Source organism: Lynx canadensis, chromosome B4, assembly GCF_007474595.2.
Source record: "Lynx canadensis isolate LIC74 chromosome B4, mLynCan4.pri.v2, whole genome shotgun sequence".
NCBI lineage: Eukaryota > Metazoa > Chordata > Mammalia > Carnivora > Felidae > Lynx > Lynx canadensis.
The window spans coordinates 104,867,558-104,883,686 of record NC_044309.1 but is presented as its reverse complement, the minus strand read 5'-3'; the positions used below and the strand labels follow the sequence as shown (position 1 = coordinate 104,883,686).

General features: G+C 34.4%; 1 protein-coding gene across 2 annotated transcripts in view; it reads right to left on the bottom strand.

Annotated features, from left to right (window-relative positions):
• METTL25 (methyltransferase like 25) overlaps positions 1-16,129 on the bottom strand; it is a 150,193-nt gene that overhangs the window by 22,332 nt on the left and 111,732 nt on the right. The window contains exons 10-12 of one of the 2 annotated variants that reach the window (XR_003970482.1): positions 5,149-5,223; positions 4,518-4,589; positions 2,563-2,671 (exon numbers count right to left, since the gene is read on the bottom strand). Coding sequence is in view for 1 of the 2 variants with exons in the window: in XM_030323320.1 (XP_030179180.1) it covers positions 2,579-2,671; positions 4,518-4,589; positions 5,149-5,223 (240 nt within the window). In the remaining variant the exon portion in view is untranslated. Of the gene's footprint in view, positions 1-526; positions 2,672-4,517; positions 4,590-5,148; positions 5,224-16,129 lie in introns of those variants that run through there. The other variant, XM_030323320.1, reaches the window with a different exon arrangement.

Sequence of the window (16,129 nt, the reverse complement as noted above, 5' to 3'; positions counted from 1 at the left end):
GAATTAATTGTTTTACGTTGAGAACTACAACCATGTGCATTAATATGACAGAGCTATAGGGTCTAAGAACTGAGACCACCTGTGTCAACATGATTTATTTGTTTGGTAAAGGAAATCTTTGCCCAGGAAAGATAAGGCTGTAAACCAATAAATAACTTCATTGTTTCAGGAAATTCTCATATATTAATTTATCTCAGACAATCTGCTCACCTTGGCAAAGAGCTCACTTATCAAGCAACAGTTTACTTATCAGAACTTGCTTCAAGACCCTTGCCTTGCTATTAGATACCAATCATAAAACTTGTCATGAACTTTTCCAAATTGCAGTCTGGTCTCCACCTGAAAAGAGCCACCTTCAAAATGCTGTAAATATCCTCTCCTGACTTTACCTTCAGAGACCCTCAAGGCAGAATCCCCTATTACTACAGACAGTTTTAATAAATTCAGTTTTGCTTTATTAACAGATTGCCTGGAGACATTTTGTGGGAGTTCAATAACATATTTAATCTTTTAATGCTCATAACAACTTTATAAGTAAATTTTATTCTTATATTCTTTTTACAGATGAGAAACCTGAGGCATACTGAATACTAAAGTGACCTACACAAGGACAGACAATAATTTAACTCATATGAATCTAAACTATGGTACTAATATTACTGAGCCTATCTTCCCTTGAAGTCTTATCAATTTGAAGGTGCCATAAAGGATCTCATGTCCTGACCCTCTCAGCCCTATACAATAATTACAGTACTAATTATGGTAATTAGTAATTTTGTTGTCTTTCTTACTAGACTGTGAGCTCTTTGAGAAAAGGGACATATCTTGTTTGTCTCCATGCTGCCAGTGCCTAGCCTAACATCTGACACATGATAAGCATTCAATAAATGTTTCTAAAATGAAAATTAAATGAAACCCACTTTACAAATGAGGCTCTGAGATATTAAGAGTCTTGCTTTAGCTCACTCAGAATGTAACTGTCAGGACTGATGCTCCTGCCAATACATCACATTCTTTAGCTCAACTGTAAATGAGTTCTCAAAGAGCAGTTTTTATGAGAGGAGAGTCTACAAACATTGCAATGGGGATTCATGTGTATAAAGCTGTAGTCCTGCCAAAATATTATATTTCTTTGTTCTTTTGCTGAAATATTATCATCTCAGTGGGTCATACAAGTTATCTCATGTTGATTAGCTTGAATCACAGAAATGTCTCTATTAAAAATGGAAAGTATTAACTGATAAATATAATTTCTGACAATGTTTTAAGGCATAGGGAAGTTACTACAAAGTTTCCTTGGTATTGAAACAGTTGGAGTTCACTTTACTAAACAGAGCTTTACACACATGAAGTTTTTTTTCTTTATTATAATGAGAAAATAATGTTATATAAATATTTAGGCATCAGGGCAAAAGTTCAAAATCTTACATATCTGGGAACGGTGGGTGGGGTGGCAAATGTGAACGGGTGCATGCTCGTAAGTGTACAGATGAAACAAGACTGGTAAAATGTTGATAATTATTGAAGTTTGTGATGAGTACATGCGATTCGTTAGACTCTACTCTTCATTTCTGAACATATTTGAAATGTTCCATAATAAAAAGCTTAAAAAGTGGCTATTTTCCCCAGTATTGTACTAGCTATACAAAGTACCTGATCATCCACATATATAATGGCTGCAAACTTCCTATCACAACACAGAGCAAAAACTTATTCTTTCCATCTGCGGATAGACTCTAAAATTTAAGAGAGTAGTTACTTCTTCTGATGGGAGAATTTTATAGTCTTTTGCTGAGCATCAAGGAAGCTTTTTGCCAACTGTCGTATCTTCTGTGTATATTAGAAATCTCAAGATTTCTGCAAATGAAAAGAACCTGTACCACACTGGGCATAGCACTGGCCTTCTTTAATTCTCTCTTGCTTTTCTCAGACTGGCTTTCTACAGAGCACAAGGTAATTATCTATTTTAGTAAGATAAGTAGCTTCAAGATTCCTTAAAGCGAAGCTCACAAGATGCATATTTCTTTAAGGACACAGAATATCTTTTCATGTAACTTAGATGAAAACACATATTAAGCACTTTTTGTATCTGCCTGGTTCCTGGGTGTTTCTTTCCTTTTTGGATTTTTCCCTCCAGATGACATGGAAAATCCTTCCAAAATCTGGAGGAAAATGAAAGTGATCTTCTGTGCTAATTTTATTATATATACACCTATAACTTTCCTCTGTCCAAAAAGTTTTTAAATCAATAAAAGTCAAAATGTGGTATGTAGCAAATATTAAGGGTCTCAAACAATAGGAAACAAGCGTCAGATTACAATGTCCTATTGATACAGTAACTCAGGAATGTAGGTCAATACTTTAAATATTTTCATGAGTTCTTGTTTTATTAATGTATGCTTTGACAATGGAAAAATAGATTATGGTGTTCTGTTGTTAGCTATTATTTTATTGTTTATTTAAAATATAGAGCAATGTTTTTTCAAATATTTACATAACACAACATAAATGTTTAGAAGAGCAAAATTAGTGATAGTTTCCACAAACAGATACATCTAATACCTTGCTTCAACTGAAATCATTGCTGCTTCTTCAGAGCAATAATAGCATAACATCTGGGAGATTTCACAGGATCAAACAACTTCACAAGTGCAGACCATGCAATATTTTCCTGCAAATTGATAAGTGATTTAAATACATAGCAATTTGTTGAAGATAAGAATGAAAGATGAGTCAGACTATATATTGTAAAATAAAAACAACATAAAAGACAAACTATATAAAAGAAAATTATTCTTTGCTGAATGAAATTAACGTTTACAATTTCACCTACAGGAATTTATGTTGAGGAAATAAAAGATTTACATAAGATAGTGAACTACAGGGTTATTCTTTGCTGAAATTGTGAAAGAGTGGAAGTGATAAAAAACAATTGGGCATTAAAGAAATTATTATATGATGAAACATTATTCACCTTCTGTAGTATATTCAATAAGATGAGAAAATTCTGAATAAAATAAATGAAACAGATTAGATTCAAAACTGCACTTGTAATTCGATTCCTTTATCTTATCTTATCATCATCTTATCTTATGTTAGAGAGCAGGGAGGGGTAAAAGGAGAGGGAGAGAGAATCTTGAGGGCTCTGTCTCTGGACTGTGAGACCATGACCTGAGCCAAGATCATGACCTGAGCTGAAATCAAGAGTCAGACAGCTTGACTGACTGAGTCACCCAGGTGCCCCAGATTCCAATTTTAAGTAGAAATAATGCGCTCATATATATGTGTGCAACATATACATATTAGAAAGAGGCACTAGAATACAAAACAAAAATTAAGTTAATGCTGAAAGATGGGACTGTTGTTATTTTTAATTTTCTTGTTTATATTCTTCATTTAAAACTTTCTAACATATAAGTGTTACTTTAGAATAAAATATTATTTAATATTATTTAACATTGCTATTTAAAATATTTTATTAACAAGTTAATATTTTATGCTTTATATCATTTCATTGCCAATCTATTAATCTTTGTGCATATTACTTATTTTATTTAATTTATTTTTTTACCATTTACTTATTTTATTTAGGTCAATGGAAATTGCTTTGAAAAGGGAAATAATGAGTACCTAGTAAAACAGGCCCAATTCTGTCACCTATGAAATTGGAAACCAAAGATTTCCAGTGATTTTGAGTTACTTGGTAGCTTAAGAAAGTACACAATTATCCAAATATTTAAAAATTGTCTTTTTTTCCATAAAAATGTAAATTAGAACAAAAGCAAGCATTTATTAAAATCCATTTGTTCCAAATAGCCTGTTGAAAAGAAGAAAGTAAAATTACCCACTATGATAGAACAAAATTGTTAAAATAAAGGGCTTATGGTGGAAACATGAGGCTGAATCCATGTATGGGTTTAATTTAAACAGTTCACATAACTATTTTGATCATAGCTCAGTGTAAAATCTGCAAAAAAATTTTTCTTTAAAGACAAGCAAAAAACCAGTTTTTTTTGTGCATTCAACATAGATTAAAAAAAACCAAGACTGTGAAGAAGCAAAAGCAATTTTCACTGATCAGAAAGAAATTTTTATACTGCAGATTACATATGTCCAAAATCCAAAAGTGATTTAAAAGGTAAATTTTCATTAAATGAAATATATATATATATATATATATATATATATATATATATATATAATATCTTTTATGTCTGGCCTTTATTAAATTTAGCTACACAATACGTCATATATGATAGTTGTGTTCACTGCCTACCATACAGTAATTACCATACAATTAAAAGAACATAAACTTTATTATAATAGGTTTGCTGAAAACATCTGTTGTACATATGTTTATGTTTAAAACGAGATGGAATAAATATTTAAACTTGGAAAATGTAATAAGAAAAATTATCTGACTAGCTGTATGCAAAAGAAACTTATCCTAGGTAATAGTGGATCTGTTTACTATATTAAATAAAGATATTAGTTACATATTTTAAAATATAATTTACCTGCTCTTTCAGATAGCAAAGTCGATCCAGAAGAATCAGTGTCTCTATACAAGGAGCCAGAACAACTTTCAACTAAAAGAAAGGATAAGATAGGATGGTAGAACTTTAAAAAACAAAACAAAACAAACAAACAAACAAACAAACAAACACAAACTAGCTTAACACTTATGTTCAAGAAAATGCATCTACAGAAATTTATATAGGGCCAAATCTCCAATACCAATTGTATATATTCAGAAAACGAATACTGCAGAGATCAAAAGTTTTTCTTTAATAATAACAGGAATCCAAAGGCAGTGGTACGTATGATAGAGAGTTTTCAGAGGTACTAAGAATGAAATTCATTAAAACGCATGCTGGGGAAATAACTGCATTGAGACAAGTATGTGTTCAAAGAACTCTGAAATTTCTTCCGTGCATTTATGATACATTTTAAGAGAAATCTACCATGTGTTCTCTTTATTACATTACTGACACCTAATATAGTTCTGAAATAGGAAATGGTCCAAAACGGTTTTTCTACAGTAAGAGAAAAACAACATAGATTGGTTGGTCCCACAATAAAATTTAATTGAACCCCATTCAAGTCTGGCAACATATCCAATTTAATATGTTCATTTCTGAGATTTACCATATTAAAAGCTTCCAGCTCATTCATTCTAGGCTTGTACTTCTCGTAGTAGTCCATTATAACTTTTTCTGGCAGCTTCAAGATAAAACAACAAGAAATGTAACAACAGTTAAAAAAAAAAGTTTTTCCTCATCAAACATTAAAGTAAAACCAACATTAACAATTTAAAACAAATTTGGGTGTGTGAAGAACTCTAAGGATATGAATGAAGCAATTCAATAAACTAAGTTCTTTCATTAATATCTTCTACACCTATTCAGCATACTGTAAATAAAAACAGCAGTAACATCCTATTAATATTGTTTAATTTCAACAAGTTGATGAAATATTTGTTTCTATGTTTAGGGTACATAATAGGAGCTCAATAAACATTTTTTTGAGTAAAATTAAAAATTTTAAATGATATATCTAAAACTATATATCCTAGAGAATAATTCAAAGGCCACAAAAACCCAGTGAGGACATATGTTCATATTTAAGGTAATTTACTCTAACATGCACATAACAAATCCATCAACAAGCATTACTTTCTGGTTTTCCTCAAAAACATAGGATACCTATAATACAATGAACCCTTGTGGTTAGCAGGCCACTTTTTAGAACATATATGCTTCTGTTCACACCAGTTGAATTTTGTTTACTGAGTCAATTGTATTTGTTTCTAAACTTGTTATGCCAGTTATAGTATTGTAATAATATAAGTAAATATTACATAATTAATGAAATATTAATGCAAAAGGAAATGTTGTTTCTATAAATTGGATGCCTTTGTGAAAGGATTGATAAAGGAAAGTCACTAGAAGAAATTGCTGTCAAATTACATGTGGTCAAAACAAACGTAAGTCTGGATAAAAAGAGTAAAATATCTGAAAGGATTTGTATTTAGATTTTCTCTGCAAATGTCTACCTGAATTTATTATTTTTTCAAAGTCCCTATTCTTTTTCTTACTGAACTAAATTTCTTTTGAATTTAAAAATTATAAAAAGGTTAATGGTGAAAAGCAAGGTTTTGTCTCAGTTTCTAGTGCAGCTTTCCAGAAAAGATTTTCCCCTTAGTACAGAACCCAAGCAGATTATACCTCCTTCCCCAACCCTTTTATTTTCAAAAAAATTTTTGTTATTTTTATTTTTTCATTCTCAGGTTAGTTAACATACAGTGTAGTCTTGGCTTTCAGGAGTAGAACGGTGATTCATCTCTTTCATATGGCACCCAGGGCTCATCCCAAAAAGGGCCCTCCTTAATGCCCGTCACCCATTTAACTTACCCCCTCACTGCAACTCTCAGTTTATTCTCTGTATTCAAGAGCCTCTTATGGTTTGTCTCCTTCTCTGTTTTTATCTTATTTTTACTTCCCCACCACTTTTAAAAATCTTGCCCATCTTTGAATCAAATGAGTACCCCTAAACCAAACTTCTGCAGTAGTGTATATTGGACTGGATCCAGGCCTGCGATTCAAGCCAGGAAAACTCATCTCACAAAATTGTGTGTGTGTTTGAATTACAGCCTTTAGTTAGTCTTCTCTCCAGCCATCTGAGATCAGCAGTTACGGGACAAGTCAGAACTCATCATCTTTTTCTGATCCTGCCTCACCAGCATACTGCTTCCTATAAATATAGTTTTTCAGTGTGATTCCTTGGGTTCTCCAGTATTCTCTGTTTCTCTCTTATGCCAAATTGGGAAGCACAACCCTGGTCATCAATTGCATTTGTCCCAAACTAGGAACTGTTGATTTTGCTCCTCAGAATATTCCAGTCTAGAGAACTGTGTTATTGGTTTTGTCAGTGATCTGTAACCCTGGGAATTTTCTTTTGGTATCTTTCTCCATCCCTCTTTACCTTCATTGTGCTTCATAAAACACATGATTTGAGATTTAGCATGCTTTCTGATTTTGTCAAAGAAGTTGTGTTTTGGTTTTTATTTGTTGCTTTTGTGTGATTCTGAAGGGAAAAGGTGAGAACATTATCTTAACTCTCCTATTTTTTAAAAATGGAAATTGGTTGTTTAAGGGAAACAAAGCTGGACACTGTAGACTGCCTTAGAGGTATGCTTGATGTAAAAAAATTAAGACAGAACTCCAAAGAGTGACCCTATACAAAGCTGTGTGCAAAGACCAAAACAACAAATGGCCTTGTGTTTACACCAAAAGTCTGGTAAGTAAAAGTATATTAATATGTTTTTAAGTGAAAAATTCAGTGTTTTAAGTTTTCATCAGTTTTTTCAGTGATACACTCAACTGCCAGTTTCATTACATTAGATCACAGAGATTATTTGGAAAATTTAAAAAGATATTATCTCACTTAATCCTAACATCAATCTGTAACATACATATTTTCATATCATTTTTTTTTTTTTTTTGGTGTAAAAAGGTGATTTTATTAAAGCACGGGGCAGGACCTGTGGGCAGAAAGAGCTGCCTTCATGATCTCATTTTGTAGATGACATTATTGAGTGTTAAAGTCAGGGAGAGCCTAGGTAGGGCCAACGTCCTAGAGATGGAGGAAGGCATCAGAATTGAGTCACTGCCTGGTGCAGATCATACTTCGGCAAGGACATACATAAAAACTTACAAGTTGAAGTGCACATTGAATGGCAGTTGAGAGTACTGATCATGAATTTTATTGCTCCCTGTTGCCCATTCCCTAGACTCCAGAAAAGGAGATTAATATGAGTTAAGCTGTGCAATAGGGCCCTAGCTCAGAGAGCTAAGTTTTGAGTTTAGGGAGATACCCAGTCTGAAAGAGAAACTGGAGTGAGAGGCTGTAAACAAGTGGTTATGTTCATGTTCAGGTGCTTTAGATTATTTTCCCCACTTTTTAAATAATTTTTGACAGTAATTTTAACTCCAGTATAGCCTTTGTGTTGGACAATACCTGCAAAGGTTTCAAGAGTCAAAGTTGTGGATACAAGTATCTCTTCTTTAATGCTTCAGTAAGATTCATAAGTCCTTGAATTTCTTCTGTCTTTATTTCAAACCTCAATTCTTCAGTCTCCTTTAGAAGTACATTTATTTTGTCTCTTGGCAGGCATGAATTTTCTCTTTATTCTTCCTTACTTGTCTGATTTGGAAAAATGCTAAATGAACATTTTTCTTGTGCTCAATGTCTGCTAATAAGTTATATAAATAGGACCAAAAGAAGTACACAGTCTAGAGTTAGTCTGGATTGGAGTTCTTTCTCCTCAATTATGTAGATTTGGCCTTAAGAAATGTACTTATCCACTTAACCTGTGTCTCAATTTCCTTATCTATAAAATGAGTATAACAGTATTCATTTCACAAGGTCATTCTTAGTTTTCAGTAAGGTGATATAAACAATGCTTTTGGCAGTGTCCGGCACAAAGTAATAGTTCAATAAACATTATCTTTTCTCATATTGTTTTTTTAAGTAAACTTATATTTTAAAAGTTTTAGATTTACAGAAAATTTGAAGATAGTATAGAGAGTTCCCATATACCCTATACCAAATTTCCTCTATTATTGACACCTTACAATGGGGTTATTTGTTATAATTAATGAACCCAATACTGATAGACTGTGTTAGCTGAAGTCCATTATTTTATTGAGAATTTCTTAGTTTTTGCGGCATCTGCCTGACTCAGTCAGAAGAATATGTGACTCTTGATCTCAGGGTCATGAGTTTGAGGACCACATTGGGTGCAGAGATTACTTAAATAAATAAAAACTTAAAAAAAAATAATTTCTTAGTTTTCACCTAATGTCTTTTCAGTTCCACCACCCTATCCAGGATATCACATTGGATTTAGTCCTACTGGTTGTGATAGTTTCTCAGACTTGTCTTGTTTTTGATGACCTTGAGAGTTTTGAGGAGTAATGGCTAGACATTTTGTAGAATGTTCTTCCACTTGGATTTGCAGATGTTCTTTCTCATAATTAGACTAGGGCTATGGATTTTTGAGAGGAAGACCACAGAAATAGAGTACCATGTTCCTGACATATCAAGGATACCTATCAACATAATTTAACATCATTGATACAGACCTTGATTACCCGGATAAGACAGTGTTTGTCAGGTTTTTCCACTCTAAAGTTCCTCTTTTTTCCACTTTTCATACTGCACACCATGGAAGAAAGTCACTATGTACAGCCTACATTTAAGGAGTGGGGACTTATATTTCATCTCCTTGATGGTGGAGTATCTAAATAGATTACTTGGAATTCCCTTCCATGGGACATTTGTCTCTTCTCTTTATTTATTAAAGGTTTTTTTTTTTGTTGTTTTTTAATATAAAGGGGCCCAGGTAAGCAAACATGGACAATACTGCAATTTCATAGAAAGTGGGCTGGATGACTGGATGAGAGATACATGACTGTTTAGAGATCCTCCCACATTGTACATGATCAAACCTGGGTTAGCAATTAACTTAGTTCTCACCAGGAGATGGTGAGACTGAGGCTGCTGACATATCCATGGCTAGGCCATAACTGGTTCAAGAACTAAGGTAGGTGGATGTGAAGGTGAAGCCCATTAGGCGATCTGCCCAGGGAGCTGGGAAGACAAAGCCAGTGGCAATGAGACTGAATTGGTTCTAACAGTCTTAGATTAACAAAGAAAGTTATTCATGCTATTATTCAAAGGATTAGTGTCACTACGAACCTTTTGCAGTATAATGCAAAGATGACTCAGTATGATTCTTACTTTTAGAAATGATGTGATTATGTACATAACATATTCATAAGCCCTGAAATTTATGGACAATAAGATAGAAGTTTTCTTTTCTTTTTTTTCTTTAACGTTTATTTATTTTTGAGACAGAGAGAGACAGAGCATGAACAGGGGAGGTGCAGAGAGAGAGGGAGACACAGAATCCGAAACAGGCTCCATGCTCTGAGCTGTCAGCACAGAGCCTGACGGGGGGCTCGAACTCACGGACCGTGAGATCATGACCTGAGCCGAAGTCGGACGCTTAACTGACCAAGCCACCCAGGAGCCCCAAGATAGAAGTTTTCTTAAAAATAAAGCAAAATGTAATGTATAAAGTTATTTCCATATTCTCTAATGTATACCTGTCCAATAACTAGTTAACGGAAATAAAATTTGAACTTTCTACTATATGAAAGCAGAATCTACATACAAAATATTAACTTCAGCTCATAGTTATTCTAAAAATGATCACTGATATATCATATAATTATTACCTATTCTTTCATTTGAATTAAATATGTCATTTACAGATTTTGTACACATCAATAATTCTAATAATTTAAAATAATGTAACATTAAAACATGTTTTCTCCTATATTAAAAGCATATTAGGGGCACCTGGATGTCTCGGTCAGTTAAGTGTCCAACTTTTGATATTGGCTCAGGTCATGATCTCGCAGTTTGTGAATTCGAGCTTTGCATCGGGCTCTGGTCTTACAGGATGGAGCCTACTTGGAATTCTCTCTCCCTCTCTCTACCCCTACCCCACTCATGCTTTCTCTCTCTCTCAAGATAAATACACTTTAAACTTTCTTTTTAAAAAAGCAGTATTAAAAACTAAGATAATTAAGTATCTCTTTTTCTTCCATAAATAAATAAATAAATAAATAAATAAATAAATAAAGTAATATATTTTCCTGTCTTTTAAATGATCATATCCTATCTTCTACTACTTCCTAGAGCTCTTTGTTGTCTGAGAGACATTTCTGTACCTAAAGCTTCTCTGTGGTTAGCTGGGAGAATAAAGATAGTTTTTATAGGCAATGTGACTGTTCTTATGTAGAATTAGACTTACATTATGTAAGAATGTTCTATTGCACAATGGAAATATCCCTTTATTTTCTGCACATTTGGCTTGGTCTTTGCATATAATATTGACATATTGTTTTTGATCTTAATTTAAAGGAAGTATAATTGTTAAATCTTGTTTTTTATCTACCCCCAAGTGTAATTGCTACAAATAAGTACAATCATTAGTTGTAGGGAACTTTATTATTAATAAGAGTATCCTCATTTTCAAGGATAATTTGAGGTGGTTTACACTATGAAGCATAAAAATATATCAATAGTAGGGCCATTAAAGAAAGGATAAACTCTTAAGGGTGTACAATTCAAAGGAGAAAAACATGATACCAAATAACCTAATTAAGGACAGTTGCTGGAATCAAGCATAAATGTAAACTGGAGCCTCCTGATAGCTAAAGCAAAAAATAAGTTGAGTGTTCTTTGGAGGAGACTGTCATATCATGAAAACCTATAAAAATTATTATATAGATTATTATATAACAGGACCTACATAAATGAAAAGGCTTCTAAATACTGTCTTTATTGAATGTCCAAAAATATCCTCATTGAATCAAATATATTAAGACTGAATGCCCCTAAAACCTAAGCCCCATGGGTTTCTGTCCAATCACTGCTTGGGGAAAGAGTCACGGGCTGCAACTTATGTATAAATCTTCCTGCAAGTACAGTTTCCCCTCTTCTACCTCAATCACCTTATTGGATTTAGGGTGTTTGTTCAACGTTTATTTATTTTTGGGACAGAGAGAGACAGAGCATGAATGGGGGAGGGGCAGAGAGAGAGGGAGACACAGAATCGGAAACAGGCTCCAGGCTCTGAGCCATCAGCCCAGAGCCCGACGCGGGGCTCGAACTCACGGACCGCGAGATCGTGACCTGGCTGAAGTCGGACGCTTAACCGACTGCGCCACCCAGGCGCCCCTAGGGTGTTTGTTTATAAAAATTCTTTTTTTTTAATTTAATGTTTATTTATTTTTGAGAGAGAGAGAGAGAGAGAGAGAGAGAGAGAAGACCGTGAGCAGGAGAAGGGCAGAGAGAGAGGGAGACCCAGAATCTGAAGCAGGCTCCAGGCTCTGAGCTGTCAGCACTGAGCCCAACATGGGGCTCAAACTCACAAACTATGAGGTCATGACCTGAGCTGAAGTCGGATGCTTAACTAACTGAGCCACCCAGGCACCCCTGTTCATAAAAATTCTATCCAAACAGCTATGAAAGATATCAAATGAGTCAACTAGATCTTCTTTATCTTGGTCACGGGGAGGGTAATGCAGAGAGGGGAAGTAATGAAAGCTGAGTCATGAATAAACTTATCAATAAGCAAAAATCTCAGAGGAAAAATTATCTAGAACAAAGAGTGAAATTGTTGTTAGTTCAGGAGCTCATCATAATCATAAAGGATTAAAAAATATATTGCTCAGAAAATAACAGTAACTCGGTCACTATGGCAGTTTTGAATCTTGCTCTCATTAACAAATACATTCTGATGAGACTAGGCTGTACTTCTGGTTTTGGTTTTTGTCAAGCCAAGAGATCCCAATCTTTCTTTTAAGTATATGTATTTCTGGAATAGAGTCCCACAAATTGAGAAAACCTGAGTACATCTTTACTTCTTGCAATCAAATGACCACTTATGTTCCTTCTTAAAACTATAATAAAAGCAAACTACTTAATCATAATTCTGATAATGCATTCCTATAGAGATGAACTACTGTAGGCATAGGGATGTAAACAGGGGAATATAGTTCTTTAATGATTTATGACAACATGTATGGATCTAGAGTGTATTACACTAAGTGAAATAAGTCAGACTGAAAAAGAAAAATACCATGTGATTTTACCCATATGTGGAATCTAAAAAAAAACAATTGAATAAACACACAAGACGCAGAATCAGACCTATAAAATATAGAGAACTGATGGCTGCCAGAGGGGATGGGGGGATGGGCAAAACAGGTAAAGAGAAGTGGGAGATACAGGCTTCCAGTTACGGCATGAAGTCCCTGGAATAGGGGCGCCTGGGTAGCTCAGTTGGTTAAGTGTCCAACTCTTGATCTTGGCTCAGGTCATGGTCTCATGGTTTGTGAGTTTGAGTTCCACATCAGGCTCTGCACTAATAGTGCTGAGCCTGCTTGGATTCTCTCCCTCTCTCTCCGCCCTCCCCTGCTCGTGAGCTCTCTCTCTCTCTCAAAAAAAAAAAAAATAATGGTAAACTTAAAACAATAGAAATAAATTAAAAAAAGAAGTCACTGGAATAAAAGGCACAGTATAAGGAACGTAGTCAATGATGACAAGCGGCACCTACACCTGTAGTGAACATAGCACAATGTATAAAGAAGTTGAATCACTATGTTGTACATTTGAGAGTGAGATCACATTGTGTATCAATGATACTCAAATAAAAAATAACAAAACAAGAGATGGGGCTGGGGAATCTAGAATTTGCATGGATAGTGTGTGCAATAAAAGTAAGGAGTGGTTTCCTGTCTTATATTTAGGTCTTTCAAAACCTTCTAAATCCTACAGGAGAAAACAAGCAGCAATCTCTTTGATCTCAGTCACAGCAACTTCTTACTTGACATGTCTCTGAAGGCAAGGGAAACAAAAGTAAAAATGCACTTTTGGGACCTCATCAAGATAAAAAGCTTCTGCACAGCCAAGGAAACAATCAAGAAAACTAAAAGGCAACCGACAGAATGGGAGAAGATATTTGAAAATGATATATCAGATAAAGGGTTAGTATCCAAAATCTATAAAGAAAGAACTTTATACCCAAACTCAATACCCCAAAAAAACCAGACAATCCAGTGAAGAAATGGGCAGAAGACATGAAAAGACACTTTTCCAGAGAAGATATCCAGATGGCCAACACACACATGAAAAGATGCTCAATATCCCTCAACATTAGGGAAATACAAATCAAAACCACAATGAGATACCACCTCACACCAGTCAGAATGGCTAAAATTAATAACTCAGGAAACAACAGATGTTGGCGATGATGTGGAGAAAGGGGAACCCTATTGCACTGTTGGTGGGAATGCAAACTGGTGAAGCCACTCTGGAAAACAGTGTGGAGGTTCCTCAAAAAATTAAAAATAGAACTACCATACGATGCAGCAATAGCACTACTAGGAATTTATCCAAAGGATACAAAAATGCAGATTCAAAGGGGCACATGTACCTCAATGTTTATAACAGCACTATCAACAATAGCTAAGTTATGGAAAGAGTCTAAATGTCTATCAACTGATGAATGGATAAAGAAGTTGTGGTTTATATATATATATATATAATGGAATACTACTCAGTGATGAAAAAGAATGAAATCTTGACATTTGCAAAAACATGGATGGAACTGGAGGGTATTATGCTATGCGAAATAAGTGAGTCAGAGAAAGATATCACATGATTTCACTCATATGTGGAATTTGAGAAACAACAGATGATCATAGGGGAAGGGAAGGAAAAATACGATAAAAACAGAGAGGGAGGCAAACCATAAGAGACTTTTAAATACAGAAAACTGAGGACTGATGGGGGTGGAGGGTGGGATAAGTAGGTGACGGGCATTAAGGAGGGCACTTGTTGGGATGAACAGTAGGTGTTATATGTAAGCGATGAAATCACTCACTGGGTTCTACTCCTAAAGCCAAGACAACACTGTATCTTAACTATCTTGAGAATAAAAATAATAATAAAATACAATAAAATGAAATAAAATGAAATGAAATAAAATAAAATGAAATAACAAAATAAAATAAAATAAAATAAAATAAAAAGGAGGGAGTGGATTTAGTAGACAGTCATTTGCTGTTACTGAGGCAAGACCAAGAAATCATGGGACATTCATGAGATACTACAGGTAATTCAAGTGCAGCTGTTGGGGGATTCAAAATCACATTCTGAAGTGATGAGGCTTAACTCAGATAAAATTAGAAGGCATAATAGGTAAGGGTTGGGGTTTTATCATTAAGAATTAGAATATTCTTAGAACCCAAAAAACATAATAGACAAGTAGCATGATCTCTCGCTCATGGGCAGGAAAAAAAACCCCAAAACATTAAACACTGAACAAAGGGGAAAACTAGAAATTTGAAGCCTGAAGATGAAGCTGTGTTGGAAGATAGTGATGACATCAGAGCACCAGGGGCAAAGGCAAGGATTTGAGTAGTGTTCTGGACAAATCCTTCCTTTTGGTTTTATTTGCTGCCATTAGACTTCTGAGGTCCCATAACATGTCAGGATTCACATTTGGAAAAAGCTCATGCACTTTCTGATTTCTAAACAGGACTCTTTAAAGCTCCCCAAACTCATTAGTGCTTACCTGACTGCATGAAAGGAACCACCCATCTGCCTATAAGCAGGGCCAAAATTTTCCCAAGGAGGCAGTATTTGAGCTGCTCAAGCACTTGAACAAAGTACTCAGTTAAAGCCCTAGAATCCTGTCACATACAACATCAATGTATACTGCTAGATATAATACACAGACAAATGACATTCTTGCAAGGAAATGAATTCTTCAGGACTCTTAGGTCCTGGTATGAGAGATAAGCACTACTGAGTTTCTGGAAAGAGGAATAATTTACAACATAGTTCCCAGAAAAGTGATCTTCAAATCACTATCCTATGATTTTTCTTTTTTTCCCCAAAGTGCACTGAAATTTTGGAATAACCTTCCAATTAATTTTGTTCTGAGCTTTTCCCTTCTTTCCTTTCTTCCTTATTATTATTATTATTATTATTATTATTTTAAAAAGCCACAGTTTACTAAATAAAATGAGCATCCATGAACTGGAAGAACTTGGCATATAAAATGATTATACAACAAACTTTACTCTGTGGTAAATTTGACTACTGACAATTCTATATAAACAAATAGTAAAGAGATGGTCTACCATGACACTTAAGAAAAGTATTATTAAAATGGGATCCTTCACACCTATTTTCCAATAGGAAAAAAATCAAGTTCATTAAGGTATGAATTCTAACGTAGAGCACTTTTCTACAAAGAAGCATTAGAAAAGATGATCTGAATAGAAACTATGCTGATATTTTACGTGCTTACTGTACTGTTTTCCTAAAATGTAGAATTATAACTATAAAATGTGAACAATGATTAATATTTTATGCAAGGCAAGAGGATGGATTGATTGGTAAGTGAGGAATCTGCCCAAATGGCTTTTGACAGCTGGCGGCTGGCAGCTTTGGCAGGCGAGTCACAGTCAGCAGGGGTCAA